This window comes from Microtus pennsylvanicus, chromosome 5, assembly GCF_037038515.1.
Source record: "Microtus pennsylvanicus isolate mMicPen1 chromosome 5, mMicPen1.hap1, whole genome shotgun sequence".
NCBI lineage: Eukaryota > Metazoa > Chordata > Mammalia > Rodentia > Cricetidae > Microtus > Microtus pennsylvanicus.
Window position 1 is genome coordinate 24,318,818 of NC_134583.1, and position 20,792 is coordinate 24,339,609.

At 40.5% G+C, this 20,792-nt stretch overlaps 1 protein-coding gene across 1 annotated transcript in view; it reads left to right on the top strand.

Annotated features, from left to right (window-relative positions):
- The window catches only part of Prex2 (phosphatidylinositol-3,4,5-trisphosphate dependent Rac exchange factor 2), a 281,271-nt gene that overhangs the window by 84,556 nt on the left and 175,923 nt on the right, over positions 1 to 20,792 (top strand). Inside the window, exons 6-7 of the mRNA XM_075971371.1 lie at positions 7,584 to 7,745; positions 16,721 to 16,854. Coding sequence (XP_075827486.1) covers positions 7,584 to 7,745; positions 16,721 to 16,854 — 296 coding nt within the window. The remainder of the gene's footprint in view (positions 1 to 7,583; positions 7,746 to 16,720; positions 16,855 to 20,792) is intronic.

Here is a 20,792-nt window from a genome sequence, read left to right on the forward strand (position 1 = left end):
AGCTCTTATATATTGATCTAACCCATTTCTAATATTCTGTGTAGCACCACAGGAAAGATCTTAACCTGTGTCTGTCTGGAGTGGGAGAATCATGGCGACTGCCTGACTTGGCTTCTTTCTCCCAGCATTCTGTTCTGTCTACTCCACCTACCTAATTTTCTGTCCTATTAAAGGGCCAAGGCAGTTTCTTTATTTCACCAATGAAATTAACACAAAACAGAAGACTCTACCCCATCAGGAGCCTAAGAATTTCTTGGGATTGTTTGATAGGGATCTCAGCTGTCATTAGGAGGAGGCCACATTCCTTCTATGTGGTTCTATGGCCATGGAGGATGAGGAAGTCGTATTTGACATCTGTGTAGGTAAATATTGACTCTTTTCCCTTTGGACAGTTCTACAGCTAAAATAAGTGCCTTTAGCTTGCCTAGTTGAGTAGTAGAGTTTGGTAATATTGGTCCTGATTCAAGCACTTCCAGTTCAGTGATTATTACATTTCCTGCACGTCAGATCTTTCTTTCACAAAAGAAATTCCCTCTGTCTAGAGGACCAGTCAGGGGTTGATCTGAGAGACCAGTATGGGCTACGCAGTTTTCTGTGAGGACCTCCTGACAGGAGTGGAGAGGCTCCCCTTCCTTTTCTGAAAGGTTGATGGCTAGGTTCAGGCTTGGACAGATCTGGAGAGTAATTTCAGGTCCCTCTACTATGAGGGTCTAATATTTAGGGAACGTTCTGTGAAGTAGATTTGCAGTGGTTCTAAACCTGTGGGTCACAACCCCTATTGAGGGTCCAATCCCTTCCACTAGGGTTGCCTAAGACCATCAAAAATCCAGATATTCATAACAATAGCATAATTACAGTAGCAATTAAAATAGTTTTATGATTGGGGGTCACCATAACATGAGGAACTGTATTAAATAAAGGGTCTCAGCATTAGGAAGGTTGAGAGCCACTGAGTGTTTCTCATATTTTTCAGAATGACCCAGTGTAATGACACTTGTGAACTGTGAGGGGGAGCCCTAGGGAAACTTTTGAGCTCCAGGAATCTGGAATCTGGCAGTAACAACTGCTCCCAGGCCTTGCTACCTCATCTAATTCCTTAGCTATCTGTATGACTTGAGGAAATGGAACATGTGTTGAGTTCTTCCCTGTCTCTCAGCTACGTACAGGTGAAACTTAGGCTCACTAGGCAAGCCTAAGGCAGGAGCTTTGGTTAGTTACTTTTCAAGTTTTCTGGAAGGCTTGCTGGGACTAAGCAATTCAACTCTGGTGAATTCTTGTGACTGAGTCCCCTTACGGGCCTGATTTAGAAGTGTCGCCAACACTGACTATCCAAGGAGCTACATTCTACAATATTCTATAACTTGCTGAAAGGCTTTCATCTGTGTGAGGGCTTGGGTGAGCATGCATGAAAGAGAATGAAGGCAAAGGTGGGTCAGACTCATTCTGGTCCTAAAGCTCTGGGCACTTTTGGAAAGGCAAGGCCCAAGTAGGCAACTTCTGCTTCATATAGCTGGGAATTTCTGGATGTTTTCTCTGGGATACGTGGCTTTTGGTTGGCTCATCTACATGGTTATTATGATAAGTTCATCTCATCCAGTCTCAGGAAAGAATTAAGTCAAATAGGCAGACTGTCTCAAAACCCCTGGAATAGGACAGTCCAAATAACTTATCTTGTTCTGCATGTGGGGTCTTCAAAAGCAAATAGAAACTGATTATGGGCTGAAGTGAGATGTATAGAAAAGGGTCTTTATGATCTAGCACTTGCCAGGTTGTGGTGGTAGCAGTAGCACACAGTTTAGTATTAGCATTTGGGAGGCAGAGGCAAGCAGATCTCTGAGTTTGAGGCTATAGGCTGACCTATAGAATGAGCGCTAGGTATCGCAGCTACACAGAGAAACCCCATTTGGAAAAACAAACAAACAAACAAGCAAACAGATCTAGCACTGACTAATGAGTCTTATTAGGTAAATCTAGGTGAGAAGAGTGTGAGAATTAGGAGCTACTGGATGGACGGGAGCCACTCTGTCATTTATCATACAAAGATCCTGGACTGACTTCCGTTTGTTAGGTCCTATGCTGACTCCAAGGATGGGATGTTCTGTGTACTAGAACCTTCAACCACTCATCCTTATTTCATTAGCCCTTGAATTATGGAGAGAAGTCCCCTTCTGATATTGTTTCTGATCAATCTTTATGATGATATATGACTACAGAAGAGGCCATTTTAGCGTCCTCTATAGCCTCACAGCACTTCCAGCTGTCCACACTGCAGCCTTGACTTTGCTCTCCAGGGAGATAAGCAATCTGCCCTGAAGGGAGAAGCAGTCTGACCTTGAGTCTAGACCAAAGGTTTCTTCTCAGCAGAGGAGACAGGGTATGGAGAACTAATGAAAAGAACTAACAGAAGTGGAGGTCTCCCCCTGAACAAACAAACAGTTGAGTGAAATGGCAGTTTAGGGGCTGGCCTAATAGACCCTGAATTATAAACCTTCAGGATCAGGAAACAGGGTGCAGGGTCAATGCTAATAATCACACTCCTCAGTCAGTCATGAATCTAATCTTATGCTTCTTGCAGTCCCAAATTCACAGGGCTCTTCAAGATTGTCTGAACATGAAAGGAGCCAGTATAGGAAGCCCCTTCACCACAAGACCTATCATTATGGAAAGGAATGAAGCTCAGCTGGGCTGGAAGGCATTGGTGCTGCCAGTGATTTCTTTTACAGATGAATCAGGGTTCAAGGAGCCTCTGAGGGCATTTCCAACAGGAAGTGACCTTCTTGCACACAGAGGAAGCAAGCCTTAGGCTTAGACTGTATGGGGGGAGGGGAGGGAGAGCATTTATCTGGTTGGCTCTTGTGACCACTAACTGCCCATGGTGCTGGTCCTTTTTTCTTTCTTTTCATGGTTCTGTTATAAAAAGACTGAGTTTGTGACCTGGACAAATTAAAAAAGCTTGCTATTGTTTTGTCTGGGACAGCTACTAGTGTCTGGAGCTTTTTATGAGTGTCTGAGCTATATGAGTTAAGAGCACGGCTTTTAGGAATGCATTCTCCAGTGATTCAGGGTACATTGGTGTATTTTCCCAGTGCAGTCCTCCTTGTCTTCCTGTAGTGTATAACGGGCACTAAGAAGGAGTTTTGACTTTAGCCTTCTTAAGACCCTCTATAACACAGCAGAACAAATGGCCTTTCCATTCTTCATCTGGTCTTTGGGATTTCAGAAGGACTTCTGAGAGGGTCTAGCCTCATACCCCATTGGAAAGCCCATGTCCAATTTTATCCTTCCTGCTCCAAGAGCTGCCCTAACACTCTTCTCCAGAAGAGTAGTGCTTATACTAAATGATATCATCACTTCTTCGCTCCATTCTTCAGATATCTGGGTTAGCTCAAAATATATATATATATCCACCCTTGTGTGGATCCTCCATAGAACATCACAGTCATTCAGTTTTGCCAAAGTAAAGGAGGCCTGGATGAACATAACTCAACGTGAGAGGAAACAGCCCTTTGGGTGTTGAGAGAGTACAAAGATACTTACGTTGTTTCTCTTTGGGATAATGGTGGTGAGCATATGCAAATTTCTGTGGGTCTTGGTCTTTCCAGAGATCAGGAAAGATCCTTGGAGGCTTTTCACTTACTACTTGGGTTTTTTTTTTTTTTTTGTGAAGGGTTTTCTTCTAATAACTTTCCCTCTTCCACTCATTTCTCCCTGGGTTAGAGTTTGAGCCACAGTTCACTGATGTGGTATCCTCCTTAATGTGAGAGGTGTCAGAAAGTATCACAGAGACAGCATCACACTTCTTGGCTACTGGTGGATCAGTATGAACCCCAGTTAAGTTGCCCCCAGACAGGATCTTTGTAGAATGCTTTATGCTCTATGAAGGTTAAGCCCCTCAAATCCAGTTCTCAGATTTTAATTTACATTTGCTCCCCCTCTCCAATTATTTCAGATATAGAACAGAAAGAGGAACTAGCTGACTTCTGGTCAAAACTCTGGTAGGGTGGCCGATAGCTTCTATATTACCTAACAGCCCAATAGATTTCTAATTGCTCTGTTAATGGTTCCTTTTCTTTTGACTTAGGGGAGAGGAGCTAAGAACCTAACTAAAGAATGTTGGAAGTCAGACAAAATAATGCCCTAACAAGATCCTGCCCAACTAGAGTAGACGCGATAAGATGCCAACAAGATCCTATGTAGTCAAAGAAGACTAGATAAGACCCTAACAAGATCCCACCCAGTCAGAGAAGACAAGTTAAGACCCTAACAAGATCTCACCCAGTCAGAGGAGACTAGATAAGACCCTAATAAGATCCTACCAAATTAGAGTAGACTAGATAAGATGCCAACAAGATCCTATGTAGTCTGAGATGACTAGGTAAGATGCCAATAAGATCCTAGCCAATTAGAGAAGACTAGGTGAGATGCCAACAAGATCCTATATAGTCAGAGAAAACTAGATAAGACCCTTACAAGCTTCTACCCAGTCAGAGAAGACTAGATAAGACTCTAACAAGATCCTGCCCAGTCAGAGAAAACTGTGGTTGTTAGGATAAAGATAAAAAATCCAATCTCATGAGGAGTAAAGTTCAGAAAGTCTCTTTGGAGACAGCTGCCTGACTAACTTGTAAGAGATCTGCAGCCTCAACCCAAGGAGTGGGTGCAAACCATGGCACTTTTAGTCAGAGCTGTCTGAAAGAATTTTTTGCTCTCTGAAACAAAGGCAGAAGAACTAAATTTGAAAGTGAACCTTCCCTATCAAAGAAGTGGGAAAAATAAAACGACCAGCAGGCAGTTTCCATCATTCCTTAAATGTAGCAGTGGTGGTGTTCCTGTTCCAGGATGGGGAAGGGATGCCAGCAAACCCAGTGGTTGCCCCATGCCATGCTTTCATGGCTTGACTCAGTTTATCCGGACCTTAATATTTAGGTGATCCTCTGAGGGACTTGCAGGCAAGTCTTCAAAAAATGTTACTGTCTGGGAAGGGAGCATCTCAGACATGGTAGAAAGAAAACTTTGCTAAAAAAGAAAAAGAAGTACATACACCCACAGAAGACTCCCAATAAGTGCTGAGGAGATTCAGAAACCCAAACCCCAGGGAGGACTTGAAGTTTTTCATTGTTTTGGTGTTATGATCAGGGGCCTCTCCCTTTATCTGTGTGTGGTCAATGTATACAAAGGAGAGGGAGCTGCTAGGCACACAGCTTCATGAGAATTGAGACATGTCCAGGACCAGCCTTGGGAATGTCTGGGGCTTCGTGTGTGTGTGTGTGTGTGTGTGTGTGTGTGTGTGTGTGTGTGTGTGTGTTGGGGCTGTTTTGCACACAGCCTTTGTTCCGGATAGAGAATTCAGAAATTTACCATCTGCTTGTTTACCTATAGCCTCCTTCCTTAGCTGTCTGCCTGTCAGGGTGCTCATCTGCCTTCAGGGTATCTTTCCTTGATTGTTCTCTACTTTTGTTTTTTTCAAGCAAGTTCTCTCTTTTACTGAGCCTAAAACTTATCAACTTGGCTAAACTGGATGACTAATGAGTGTCGGGGGTTCTGGAGTCTCTGTTCTCACCCTTACCAGTAGGGTTGTAGGTGCAGACAACCACACCCAGATTTTGACACAGACTTTGGGGATCAGAATTTGGGTCCTCATGCTTATGTGGCAGACACTTTATGGACCTCTGCAGCCTATAAAAATGGTTTTAGCATTTTGTTAAAGAAGGATTTTGTATTACAAAACTGGTCTAGAGTGGCTTGGCTAAGCTGTGAAAAGCCTTATGGTGAAGCAAAGGCAGGGACCTCCAGCTGAAAAGTTTTGGCACAGCCTATAACTTGCAGTATCAATACCAGCATGGTTCTATATGTTCTGATGCTCTGAGCATCCCTGCAAATCTCCAGCTAAGGGATTGAGTGTACTTATGCGCCCATAGTTGCTCTTATCCCTGATCTCCTATTGGGGTCCCAGATATTTTCTTTATTGTAAGGGCAAGAAGGGAATGTTAAGAATACATCATAAACAAGTGGTTGTGTTTAATCACTCATGGCTGATTAGGGATGACCTTACATGTTTAAATTTAATTATTTTTTTAAAGGCATCATAGATAGATACATCCCCATATATCTATGATACATAGATACATCTACATGAAAGAGAGTAGTTGAGAAACGTGAAGCAGAGGTGACCTCCTTGCCCTTTGGGAAGGCAATTTCTATTTACAAAAAATGAGAAAGACTTATATATACAGATAGGCCTATATTGAAAAATTAATCTTGGATTCTTTTGAGTGGTTTTATTTATTCAGAGAAAAGTATTAAAATGCACTGCATTATGTTGTGAAGAACTTTCAGAACCTGAGAGTGAGTGGCCAGTAGAGTCATTGTTTTTTGTTCATTTCACATTTATCCAACTCATGCCTCAAGTCCTGAGATTAGTGTTGGGTACCATTCCAGGGATCCACATTCTATCCTGAAGATTGAGGTCCACATTTCGTATAATTTTAAAAAGTCTTTGTTTCTGAGAATTTACTTCTGAGGTCGCATGTCCCTCTTATGGATTTGGGGTTCAGAATTAAAATTGCAGCTTCATCTTGGGAATAGTGTGATGTATATCAAACACAGGGTAAAAGTTTATTTCAAAGTATTCAACAGTGAAACAGCTAAGAACTGCCTGCCTTCCCATTGCATGTTGAGAAATAAAAAAAAAAAAATCTGAAATTCTGCCTCAGGGTTTCTGTAATTGTGTTAGTGCCTTGATGATGACAACTGCCATAAAGAAACAAATGGCTAATTAAAAAACAGTGTGGTCACATCTGTCTAGACAGTGGGTGAAGATGTTTAGCTTTGTGCGTCGAAAGAACAGCGATGAAGACCATTGAATATACTTAAAATATTGCAGATTATTCTGCTTTTGATATTTGAAATGAAAAGAAGCGTCCTTGTTTAAGTCTTAGTTTCTGCTTTGGGGATAGAACTTTTATTTATGTTTTTCTTTTCATTTCAAATATCAAACGCAAAAGGAGCAAGAGCAACTGGTGGAGGTGTCATAGACCTCTCCTCTAATGGTGGGATGGTGTGGAACTGATCAATTAGTGCTTTTTGCTAGAGTAGAAAATATATACAAATGTTGCCATATTCATGGCATATTGTTATAGTTTTTCAAAAGATATTAGAAATATCAATTTGATTCAGTTTTGAAACTGTGGTGCTTATTTATGTGAAGATCTGGTAAAGACTCTTAAGAAAAGGAAATTAATGTATACTGATATGCTTCTGTTATAACAAAAGTCAGATTATAAAAACTTTGATATGGTTCAGGTGAGATACTTGGTGATTTGAGCGAGAGAAGAAACCTTGTACCGGTTCTAAACTGCAGTTAAGTTTGAGGAAAGATCACAATGACTACAAAAATGAGCATTAAATAGTGCTTACTCATTGATTTGACCTTTTGCCTTTGATCTCTATCTTAGTGGAGTTGATGATGTCACTTAGCAGCGTGGCTGTCACCGTCTTTGTAGTTTGCATTTCCTGGTCAGTCTGAACCTGGTGGACCACAGAACCGGAGATCAAAGGGTGGTTTGTTTTCTGTGTATAAACAGGAATTACTGAAGCGGACTCCACGGAAACACGGTGACTACGCAGCATTGATGGAAGCCCTCCAAGCCATGAAAGCTGTCTGTTCCAACATAAACGAGGCCAAGAGACAGATGGAGAAACTGGAAGCTTTAGAAGAGTGGCAATCACACATTGAAGGCTGGGAGGTGCGTGTTCTTTGCTCAACTTCTCAGCTCCGTGTAGTTGTGGGGTCATATGCGGGGCTTCTTTTCAATGGAGGGAACCATACATGGTCATCTTCCAGCAGCCCATGGACCACAGTCCGCCCTGAAAGTGCTGTTCTTATTACTCTCACACATGTGTAAGATGGAGGTCATCTTGACCTGAGAAATTTGTGATGGAACCAATAAATACTGAGTTCCTCCAGGCTTTGACATTTCACAATTTGGGGGTAGCACAGTTCCCTTTTTCCTGTCCTGGTTTTAATCAACAAGTACAGAACCTGAATGGTTGGGAAAATAAAGGATTGCATGTGCTGTGATATCATTTTTAGACTCCTATATTGGAGACTTGATGTTGAATTTCATTTTGAGCCTACCTAATCGCTCTGTGCACTGATTTCTTCATTTCTAAACCAAAGGAAATCTCTATGATTTGGTCTTATTTGTCCAGTCAAAATGGAAAGTTGAGTTTTATGAGTCATTGAAGAATGCTTTTCTATTTATTTTATTTTTTAAGATAAAAAAGCAAATGAAGATCCTGGTTGAGAATGAGATGTTCTAGCTATGGTGACTGGTGATGTTGAGTCTCAGTTACTCCACAGGAATGAAATCCTACACTTCTGCTATAAAAATAAGCTAAAATTCTGGTTTGAAATGACCGTAACTTAAATGAATATGAACTTTGAGCTAGCAAACTCTTTTTTACTATGATCAAGTAAGCAATTAGGATAATGAAAAAAATATAAACAGCAATGAAAATGTACAGCCAAGTACAAATCACAAAAACCCAGAGAGTACTTTTATCCTTGAGAAGTTGTCATTAACTAATTTTATCTTCAATTTGTTAGTTTTTATTTAGACCTAAAATTATATTCAGCCAGATATGCAAAGAAGTCATCAACATTGACTTGAGGCAATCCTCCTATTTGGTCACCCCCTGCTATGAATCATTGAAAGTGCGAACTGGGGTCTGACTTAGCGCCCCCCCCCTGTCTGTATTCTTCCATTGGTTGGGCGTGTTCAGGATGGCCCTCCTGCAGCATGAATGTGGCCTCTTTCAATCAGGGAGAATGTCTGTGTGTTTTACAGTTTATTCATGATGATAATTCCATTCCTTCAGGGCGGTTGTCCTGCTGGGCTGAGAAAAATGGAGCCAAGTTTGCTTTTGCAACTTTGTTGTCAGTCAAATGCTGGAAGAAAAACCAACTCTCTTAAACTTGCAGGATTTGTCTGTATAATTTGCAAGGCCTTTCACTACAACAAGAACTTCAGAGACTCTTTTCAGAACCGTGGAATCTGCTGCTGTAATTTCATTTCCTTCTAGTGTGCAGCCTAAAAAAAAATTCAGCCTACTACAGAGAAAAAGGATTTGTTTAAACACTGTTGTTGTTTTGCACAGCCTTGGGTTGTGCTATTTTGCACGTAGCTCGCAGCAGAGGGACTATCAATTAGGTCAGTTGCTATAATTTGTGACCTGAATGTCCCAAATGCATGTTGAAGGCTGGTTCCCCAGTGTGTGGTGGTAGTACTTTCAGGTGAGGCCTGGGAAGGGTGCCTTTAAAGGGACCGTTGAGGTGCTGTGGTCTTCCTGTTTCTCCCTTTTACTTCCTTTCCTCCGTGAGGTAAGCAACCATCTCTACACACACTTCCACCGTGGTGTTCAGTTTCACCATAGACCAAAGCATAGACCAGGTGGCAAAGGACTGCAATTTTGGAATACATGAAACTAGAAACAAACTTTCCCTTTTCAACCCACTGATTTATTTCAGGTATCTGTTATAGTTGCAGAAGGCTGGCTGCCAACCCTGAGTTTTATACTATTACAAATGGAGTCTTGAGGCTGAGAAAGTGAGTGGCGCTTCATCAGTTCTGCTAAGCATGCAGGGAACCAGCAAGAACTCAACTGTGTCAGAGGCTGAGCAATTGATAAGTCTGGCTAGTTCCAAACAGAGTGCTGAGCCCTGTCTTCTTGAGAAGATTTTGGTATCAGTAAATGAGATATGGCCACAGAATTGAGAGTTCAGGACTTTGGAGCCTGAAACTTAGAGAGAGAGAGAGGTTGAGCTGCTTGCTTGCTAACTTCTGATAAGGTCTGGCTATGTATTCTAGCCCATAATAATGATGAGGTAAGCTATTAATTCTTTATAGAAGGGGACTAGGGTATGTTACTCTTCTAAGAGTACTCTGTAGAAGCCCAGGGTTAACTCTGCCCTGAGAGGACAGAAATAATTTAAAGAGGTACTCTTGATTGTTGGTAGTAGTTGCCGCTAAATGTTGAGACTCTTGTGCAGTTAGGACGCTCTGTTGTAGGTGGAACGATGACACTCAAAGGTGGCAGAGTCCCTTGTAAGGTTTTTGGAGTTAGAAACTTGGGGTAAAAGCTAAGAATGAGCTCCTTGTGAGTCTCTTACAGGTCTCTCATGAACCCCTCAAGGACATAGCATTCCTGCCCTGAATCGCACCTACCCATCACAAGGGATGGATTTGTACTATTTCCAACTTTGGGTGGAAATTCTTCTCATTGACTTATCCAGGGTCACACTGTCCCATCAATCAAAGAAATGTTTTGCTTTTGTTTATTAGTTTTTGTTTTTTTGAGACAGGGTTTCTCTATATAGCCCCGACTATCCTGGTACTTGCTCTGTAGACCCGGATGGTTCCAACTCAGATTCACCTGCCTCTGCCTCTGCCTCCTGAGTGCTGGGACTAAAGATATCATCATCACTGCCCTGCAAAAGGTTTCGGTTTTATAATAAATTCTCACAAATAATTTGTCCATCTAGAACTTTGTGATAATAAATGATCATTTATCATGGTGTGTAGGTAGAATTTACATAAATAGTTGAAATTTCTTGTTCTCAAATCATATGAAACAACAAGGAAAGAAAGGGATAGCTTTTGAGGAGACTTGGGGTTTAGTCTGGGCTCCTGCAAGTTATTTTTTCCCCTGGGGCCATACATCAGGCTTCCATTGTAGATAGTGTGGGTGATTTCAAGGGTGCTAGTGATGGCTGCTATATTGCTCTATTAGATACCTAGTGCTTTGACAAAATGCTTGGTGAAAGCAACTTGAAGCAAGAGCATCATGACATGGAGGGCACTAGCTGAGGTCATCTATTATGAAAATAGGCAATTCTTAAGGATAAAATCTGACGGAAACTTCAGAATACTGTATCATATTTGCAGAGCTCTCGTAGTATTCAAAGCTTGCCCTCTCACACTCATTGCACCCTTGAAATCACCCACACTATCTACAACGGAAACCTGATGTATGGCCCCAGGGGAAAAAATAACTCGCAGGAGCCCAGACTAAACCCCATAGTGGCAGGACACTAAGGTGACGGTCACATTGTGTCCTCAGAAAGCAGGCAGAGAAGCATGATCTGGGGCTTAGCTGTGTTCCCCCTTTCATGTAGCTCAAGACCTCAGCCTAGGAGGTGCTGCTCCCACAGTCCAGATGTGTCTTTTGTTCTCAGTTAAACTTCTGGAAATGTCTTCACAGACATGCTAGAGATGTGATTTCAAATCCAGTCAAGTTGACAATGCAGATTAAACATCACAAATACTTAAGGTTATACGAATCTCAGCCATTGTGCTATCTAGTTTTCTGTCAGCATGACACAAGCCGTAGTCACTGAGAGGAAGGAACCTCAACTGAGAGCATGTCACTAGAAGATCATGTTGTAAGCAGGCAAGCGGATAGGGCATTATAAAGATTGGTAGGGAAGGACCCAGCCTGTTGTGGGTGGTTCCATCCCTCCACTGGTGGTCCTGGATTCTATAAGAAAGCAGGCCCGAGCAAGCCAGTAAGCAGTACCCCTCAGTGGGCTATGCATCAGCTCCTGTCTCCAGGTTTCTGCCTGGAGGTTTGAGTTCCTGTCCTGACTTCCTTCAATGATCAACAACAATGTGGAAGTGTAGGCTGAATAAACCGTCTCCTCCCCAACTTGGTTTGGTTGTGATGTTTCATCACACAGTAGTAACTATAACTAGAACAGCCGTGGACTTTTCAAATTAAAGTTAATTTTACAGAAACTGTGTGGGTCAGATCACCAATAGAAAAGCTACAGTGTCAGACTTGAAAATGATTTGGGAGCCACCAAACTTTCTGAAAATCTTATCAAGCCCTAGCTAAAGTGAATAGGCTCTAATAATGTTTAAGAAATCTTTTAGCACTCCATTTAAAACTCAGTATAGCAATCTAAGACAGTTGTAATCTTATTTGGATTAATTCGGTCATGGGAAGATAGAGGTCCTTCCCTGATGATCATCCAGTCACCATTGGGGAAATATTGAGCTGCTAATGTACGTGCCTGAAGGAATACCTAAGCTTGATTACTTAACTCATGGTCTGGGGCATCCAAGTGTAGTGGCATTTCATTTGTATTTTTAATAAATAAAGTTTGCCTAAAGATCAGAGAGTCAAATAGCTCCTCTGTTCATCTTTGTAGACCAGGTAGGGGTGAGACACACCTTTAATCTCAACAGTCACACTAGTTTGTCATAGAAACTGGATAGTGCATGCCTTTAGTCCCAGCCCTAGCAAGGATTATAAAATGGGAGGAAATAGCTCTCCGTCTCATTCTCATCTTGAGATTCCTAAGGCAGAATTGCCATTTTGAACTGAGGTTGAGGTAAGAGCCAGCGGCTGGCTGCTTTGCTTTTCTGGTCTTCAGGTTGAACCCCAATATCTGTCCCTGAGTTTTTATTAATCATGCTTTATCCAAGAATATATCAGAAGTATCTGCTCAGGGCCATGAGAGCTTCAGAGTATATGATAGGACATGTTGGGCATGCATGTAAAGGAGTTAAGTCACCTGTAAAGTAGAGGTGCAGGGGGAAGGACCAGGCTCCTGTTAGTAATTCATTCTCATTGGAACTGACCTGGTCCTATAAGATCTTCATATTTTGTGAGGTCAGTGTCCTGACCTAATTACATTCCCTACTCATTTGTCCTTAAAGACTCTACCATCTCAACATTGTCATACTAAGTCTCAGGACACGAGCCTCTGGGGGGTTAGCCTCGACTGTGGCTGTGAGTGTGAACGTTTCCTAAAGTTATTACTCCCTTTTTGTCGACTTATAAGTTAGGACAGTTTAATTTGCCCACTTTCTCAAAACAATAAGCTGAAGTTTAGGTTTGCAAATTGGCAACTAAGAAAAATATAGCTGATTCTTAGAAGGTGCTTTGCTTCCTACCTGCTGTTTGGCTGTAAGTTCATCAAAGAAATTAGGGTTTTCTCAGCACTTATGCAGTAACTATGACCAAGAAGATGTCATGTTTTGCTAGTTCCCAGGAGAATGACAGTACCTACTGTATTTTGATAATGAGTCAATGAGAGGCAGCCATAAGCTGAGAATCTCCACGTAATCTACCAGGCTTACTGAACTCATATGTCAACAGTTAATATACTTCGAACAAGAAATTCACCAGGAGATTAATCAGAGTTGTCGACTCATTCCCTAGAACTCATTCTGAGTTCCAGCTTGCTTTTGGTGGCTCAGTTATGTGGTTTATGGTTTTGGTTCTAGATTCACACTGAAGTGTTTGGATAAAAGAATATCAATACCATGGCTTTGTTTAGTAATTCAGCTGAAAGTCCTTGACGGGTTTATTTGGAAGTAGTCTCGCAAATGTGAGGAAAATCCCAATAAAATATAAGAGAAGGAATCATTAATTTGGAATGGTTGGGGGCAAATAATGAAGGTTGTTATATTTTAAAAAGGAAAGAAACAAAAAGGAAATGTGACATTTCTTGATTTCTTTTCACATGGGGAAATACGATTTTATATTTTGCTGTTGTTTTTGTTTCTGATAAATAATCTCATGCCATGGTCCAGGCTGATATGGAAATTGCTATGTAGACCGGGTTTATTAATGACGACTCAGATTTGACTCCTAATATCACAAGCATGTTCCCAGCTCTACATGACTGCTTTGAAATCAGTCCTTGACGCTAGAATCTGGTTGCTAGTTACATTTGATTTAGTTTGCAATTGACTTGAAGCTATGTTCTCTTATTACTTCTTGAGTTTGAATCTTCCAGAAGCTGCCAGTGAGACCGTTCTGTTTCCCCTCTAGGTAACTTGATAAATAGAGTATCTTCTACCTTGAGGTAGAACTGTGTTACGAGTAGTTCCTCTTATTTGAGGATAAGTATTTTCAGAAAAGGGGCACGAAAAATGAATTCACATAAAATTTCATTAAATGTGGGAAACTTGGGGACATTTTCCTGGTAAAATGAGTATATTATTCATTTAATTTAGCCTTACATTAAACTATTGAAGTTACAGTGTGAAATCCAGAAGGGTGAATCAGATGTATCTTTTGTGTGGTATATATATTTTCTAGCAAATTTAGATGATCACCCTGTGGTGTTTTTCATGTTGTACCTGACTCCCCGTTTTTAAGAGGTTTCTCTCTGTGAGAGTATCCAGAGGGCTCATGAAGTTCCAGCATCCTGAAAGGATCCATGTTCTAAGCCCCCATCTCACCAAGCTACTTAGCTTCTTCAGTTGGAGTGGGACTGTCTTTGCTGGATCTTGGCCAAGGCATTGCATGAGTTTAGGGAGTTTTTAAAGAGTTCGTCCTCTTTCATGTGTTCCAAGATTTTATAGTTTCTCGTTAGTCTTTTGTGATTGACATACAGAAAGAAGGGAGGACTGAAAACATAGCTTAATTTCAGTGGGAGTCAATTAGCTAATTAATAGTCTCATATCACAGGAAATGCATCTTTGTAGAAACTTATGCCTGGAGAAAATGTCTAGCATATTGCTTGACATGTAGAGATATTCAAAATCTGACGTTACTATTCTGGATAAAGTGTCTATTCACAGTTGTTCAAGAACTAAATGCCTATTTGGTAGGGAATAGGTAAGTGTTTAGAATTAAATATTGGCCTTAATTGTAAAAATAAAGGTAAAATACTCACCAGGCTAAGTGACATTCTGCACTATTGAACACTCAGTACTGTTAAAAAGCAGTTTGAAAGGTAGACTGCTATAGCTCCTGAAAGAAGAAAAGTGTCTGATGGCTTTGCTACCCTAGAACACTTTGAATCAGTTGTTAGGTCAATTTTATATAAAATGCTTTTAGTTATTTTATAAACAACAGGTCAGGGAATACATTTTTAGGCTTTATGTCATGTGGAAATATTTACTAGTGTCTGAATATGTAAATTGGATTACGTACTTGGAATATTTATTTAACATTCCAGGTAGAATAACATGGCAGCGACCCTTTGTACTATGCTGGTGTGTGTAACAATAAAAGTAGTTTAAAGAGGATGTATTCTGTACCTTTTGTGAATTTTTTGCTAGGAAAGGCCCTTTCCATACTTTTTTGAGGGTAACTTATATAAGCAAATTGATAAGTATCTTTTTGTTATATGATAATTTTACTCATTGTTTCTAAGATAAGGTACTACAAATTAAAAGTAGTTGGAAATCATGCTATAGGATTGAAACCTATGTTCATGTTCACAGTAATTTGTGCTCATTGAACACATGCTGGTGGATCAAACTGTTTGAAGGTTTACATATGTATGTAAACTGTCAAAATGAAAAGAAGCTTAAAGAAGAGGTCTCCTAAGACTACATATGTTTGTAACATGGACAATCAAGTAAACATAAAAACACATTCTCTTCATTAATTTCCTGTTTAGAATTTTCTTATTATAGATTTGAGTTTTCATTTAACTTTATTGTTTTAGTTGACTCCAAGACCTATACCAGTAATTACGGTGGAAATATGAAACTGCAGTTAATGCTCTGAATATTGAATTGCAAAACCACAAGATAGAAACATTGATTTACACAAGAACCAGTGATTTGCCTTCAGTTTAAAAGAAGCCAGATACATTTAAAGCTGAAATATTCTTGCTGCAGAGACCATACAGAGAGATCTACTGAAAACTTGTGCTCCTTGTTGTTGTGGTGGTCTCTTGAATCTGACTCAATGCACCCAGTGCTGGCTAGCAAACAGACTGAAGTGTTAGCAGGCAGCGAGAACAGACACAGCTCCTGTTGGAGTCCCGTGGTGGTGTACAGAGCTATTTTCTGTTGAAGCCTGGGGATGGCTGCTTCTCTCTGACTGTACTTCTCCTCTCAAGGCAACTGCTTAGGAATTACCCAGAGGCATTAGATCCCCTGGAACTGGAGTTAAAGCCACCTGGCTTGGGTGCTGGGCAGGAAGCTCTCACCCACTAAACTATCCTCCAGCCCATTTTTCTGTTTTTATTTATTTTCCCCTCTTCTCTGTAATTAGAGTCAATCTTTAAATTGATACACACTAATAATTTAGTCATTTTTAATCTTTATGTTTGTGATTATAGTGTAATTATGTCATTCCCCCCTTCCCTTTCCTGGCTCCAAATCCTCTCATATACCCCTCCTTGTTGTCTTTGAAGTTCATGGCCTACTCCTTTTTTTTAAAAAATTGTGATTATTGCATTCGTGTGTGTGTGTGTGTGTGTGTGTGTGTGTGTTTTCTTCCCCTGTTACACCTGAGTGTTCAGGGCTGAATGTTTGATATTGGATGACCAATTAGTGTGCTCTTAACCAGGGAAGACTATTTCCCACCCCAATACCCCAGCGCTTTTTAGTTGTCTATAGTTCTTTGTGTAGGGCTTAGGCCTCCTGGGTTTCCCCGGCTTCTGTTTTAATGTGTCTGTTGTTATAGCTTCAGTTGTCTTAGGTAGACCCAGAGTCTCTCTGTAGACTGACTGAGGACTGATGGGAGGGAGATGCCATTCAGTATAACTCGTTTGACATCCTGTGTGCACATTGCACGTTAATAAAAACAAGTGAAATTTAGAAGCAAGTAACAAACATCCCATCAGGGCTTCAGTTGTGTCACAGTGTGCTTGTCTGGCTGTCTGCTGCGCTTCCTTGATCCCAGCACTACAAAGACTATAGAAATTAGGTAATCAGACAATACATCTTTTCTTTTGCTCACCCAGGGATCCAACATTACCGACACCTGCACAGAGATGCTGATGTGGGGAGTCTTAATGAAAATTTCTTCTGGAAATATTCAAGAACGGGTGTTTTTTCTGTTTGATAATCTGTTGGTGTACTGCAAAAGAAAACACAGGTAAGCGTGTAAAAATAAAGTCACACTCTGGAAATCCTTTCTTCCATCTCACAGGCTCCCCATCCGTGCAGGAATCCCAGAACTCATCCGGCCTATAACCCATTTCACCCCAGCTTCCCTTGTCTGCTCTCTCTGCCTGCTCGATATGTCCTAACCTGAGTATGCACCCCTTGTTCACTCCCCCACAGCTCTCTCAAGGAGAGGCCTATCTGTGGGAGATGCTGGTGTGTTTCTCTCTGGCCTAATTCTGCTTCTGAGCCATTTCCTCCCGTATCTGCAGGAGTCTCAGCAATGTGAGATTCAGTTTATCCATCTTCCCTGTTCACCGCTCACAGCTCACCTCATCTCGCTTTAGCTTCCATCCCTTTCCTGTCTCCTCTCATCATTTTTTTCAAAATTCATAAGGATGGCATACTGAGAACTTTGGGCCCACATTCCCTTCCCTGTTACTCTTGAGCCATCAGCCCCATGCCTGTAGGTGGAGCTCGTTAGCACCAACAGTTAGGACATTTGAGCCTCCATTTTAGTCATCCCAACCTGAAAGTTTATATATGTGGTCATCATATCCGGAGCTTTGGCAAAATGAATGTCAGTGTAGAAAATGCTTATGTTCTGTGGTCTTACAGTCATGTAGAAATCAACTGAGAAGTTTTACTGGGGTAAAACCCTGCTATGTGTAAAGCAGATATCCTTAACGAACACACAGCGTGGACTGCACAGTGGCTACCAATGGAGACAAGCAGATCGGCGTTTCTCAATCTGTGGGTCTCGGCCCTTTGGGGGTTATTTACCAGATATCCTGCGTGTCAGATTACATGCATTTACACCATGATTCCTACTAGTAGAAAAATTATAAAGTAGCAATAAAATAATTTCAGGTTGGGGGTCACCACAATATAAGGAACTGTATCAAAGGGTTGCAGCATTAGGAAGATTGACAACCGCTCAACTAGACAGATGTCCTCTTTACTCCAAAATTAGAGAAGCCTACACATGAACTGTCTATTCCTTTAACCAGGAACATCCAACTCCATTTACAGGCTTCACCTTAGCATAGGCCTTTGAGGTCTAGAGCTACTTTGAGAGCAGAGCAACCTGAGCCTCCTTCAAGTTCCATAATATTGTAATCATGAGAACCAGAGACTCGGTGCATTCATTTCAGTTCTCCCCTTGCCTTCTTTGGAAAGTGATGTGTTAAATTAACCATCTCCTCTCGGGATTCTTTTAGTGCTATAAGTGTTAGTAAAGAATAGGGTAAAAATGATTTACGGTATAGCATGTACTGCCAATGAATAAGATTGTGCATAGTTTCACTTGGTGACTTTCAAAGATAGTGTCAAAGTATATTTAGATATTTTTATTTATCTTTTCTGGTCATTAGTTTCTTAAATGTATATTCAGTTCCATACAGCAATAGTTTATTCATTTATTAACTGCTTCACAGCATCCTATTGGTTGGCTCTATCCTATTCAGTTGATCACAGTTTGTTACATCTTTTCCTATCACTGGATTTTAGCATGGTTTGCCGCTTTTTGCTACTGTACATTAGTTCTTGTAGCGTAAAACACATAGACAACAGTAATGATGGAATGAACACATACAAAGGTGCAGTTCCAACACTCGGGACAAAATTGGTCTGAATTTTCATGCAGGGTCATTTTCTTGAGAAATTAAAGATGTGCCAATTTCAGCTACTTATAAGATTTACATATTATAAATCAATGTCACCATGCAAGATATAAAACCTGTTCAAAATTCAAAGTGGTACATAAAGAAAATTAGTAGCTTTAAAAATAGGACCCAATGATGGATAATTCCTTTGTGTGTATTTCATAAGTAGTCTTTCTGTGTGTGTATAAGAGAATGTGTCTTTGTGTATGTTTGTGCTTGTGAATGTGTTATGTAAATGTGTATTATGTGATTATACTTGTTGTGTCTGTATGTCTAGGCTAAGTGTGTGTGCTATCTGTGTATTTATGTGAATGTGAGTTTGTGTTATGTGTATGTGCTGTGAATGTGTATGTATGCTGTGCATGTGCTTTCTGTTAGTGTATGTGTGAGTAGCCACAATTGTTTTATCTATGAGCAAAACTCTCTTCAATTATATTAAGCCATTTACATGTGATAGGTTTGAAAGGATACCAGTTTCCAATGTTCTTTCATGATATCATGGTCCTGTTTTCTGTCTTGTAAAACATACGATCACCTTTATATATAACATAATTATATATATTAATATACATAACATAAACATACAAATGAAATGATAGAATTTTTATTATAATTGTTAATTAATTAATTAAACAAAGAGGAACTTTTACACAATTAAATAATTATTGCTTAGAAAATATATGTAGTAAATGTAAAGTATGAACCAAATATGTATAGGAATGTCTGACATTCTATTATTAAGATTTTCTTAGGTTCTCTGGCCCGAATTTCTGATTAATGGGATTTATAAAGGAATTGTAGCAGAGCACATTTAGAGATTGCTGTCCAAGTGGACACGAGGAGTGTGGGGTGGTGCTGGTTAGGGGCTACAGGCTCTCTGGTCAGATGAATTCATTAGTCAGTTTTAGCCATCATGAAAGACTGCTGACTGAGGATGGGGGTTAGGAAAGAGAAGCCAGCTGTGCTGTGCTTTCCACGGAAGGAGGCATGGGAGGGGGAGGAATATGGAGACAGCTTCCATGTCCTCCTGCTCCCTCAGGGAAGGTCAGGCCTTAGAGGAGAGGAGACGGGAAGGCATTAGTGGACAGAAATGGCTAGCTGTTCTAGCACAGGATGACAAGGATCAAATTCCAGCCAGACTTCCAGTCTTGAGTCAGATTAAAAGCTATGCCAATTAAAGTCTGTTGATTGACTTGAGTGATTTTTAATTTTGAATATTTTTGGAGATTCTTTACTGCTGAGAAGAAAAACAACTTTCCCCTGCTTGATTGTCCTAATATGTAACTGGAATTCCCTGTTACAAGTTCATCTGTAGACCTGGGTGGAGCTTTTACTTTTTAAGGTATTTTTCAGTTTAAAAATGTAGATTATTATAAAAGCAGATGATACTTTTAGAAGTATTGCAAATGTGGTAAAGGACTTGTTAAACATCTATACCATGATCCTATCATAAAAATAATACAAAAGCCATGTTTTTAAAGAGTTATTTCTTTTTATGTGTCTAAGTGTTTTATCTGGATGTATGTACACTGTGTGTGTGCCTAGTGCCCGGTGAGGCCAGAAGAGGGTGCCAGATTGAAACTGGGATGACAGAGGTTGTGAAGAACCACACAGGCCCTGGGAATTGAAAGCAGGTCTTCTGCAGAGCAGCAGACTGTCTTAACTATGAGTCATCTCCAGCCCTCAGGACACATAGTCTTGCAGCTGAGTATTGCTTGACTTATGAGCTTCCAGCAGGCTAGTTTCTCTGAAGAGGAATAAGAAGAGCTAATTGAGTTTCCTTGCCAGGTTTTGAAAAAACTGGAAATTCTCCGTTACCTAAAATTGAGAATCAAGGATGTGATTTTTGAGTTCTCAAACTCAAGTTTGGCATTAAATTCACTTACTTTCAGCATCTGTCAGTTGGATTTGACAGTGTTGAAGTCTTATGTTGAGGAAATGTACCTCAACATAAGAGCACATACCTCTGCTGCTTTACAGTCTTTAGCCTAAAGCTTGCTCTATCTCTCTGTCTGTCTGTCTGTCTAAATTCATATATACGGGAATGAAGATGTAGCTCACTAGGTGGAGTAATTGTATAGCAAGCAGGAAGCTTGGGTTAGATCCCCAGAATCAAGAAACAGGCTATGGTCATACACATCTGTCATCTTAGCATTTGGGAAGGGAAGCAGGAGGATTGGAAGTTCAAGGTCATCCTCTACTATATAGCTTATTTTAGGTTTGCTTAGGATACATGAGATCCTGCTTCACAAATCTCCCTCCTCCT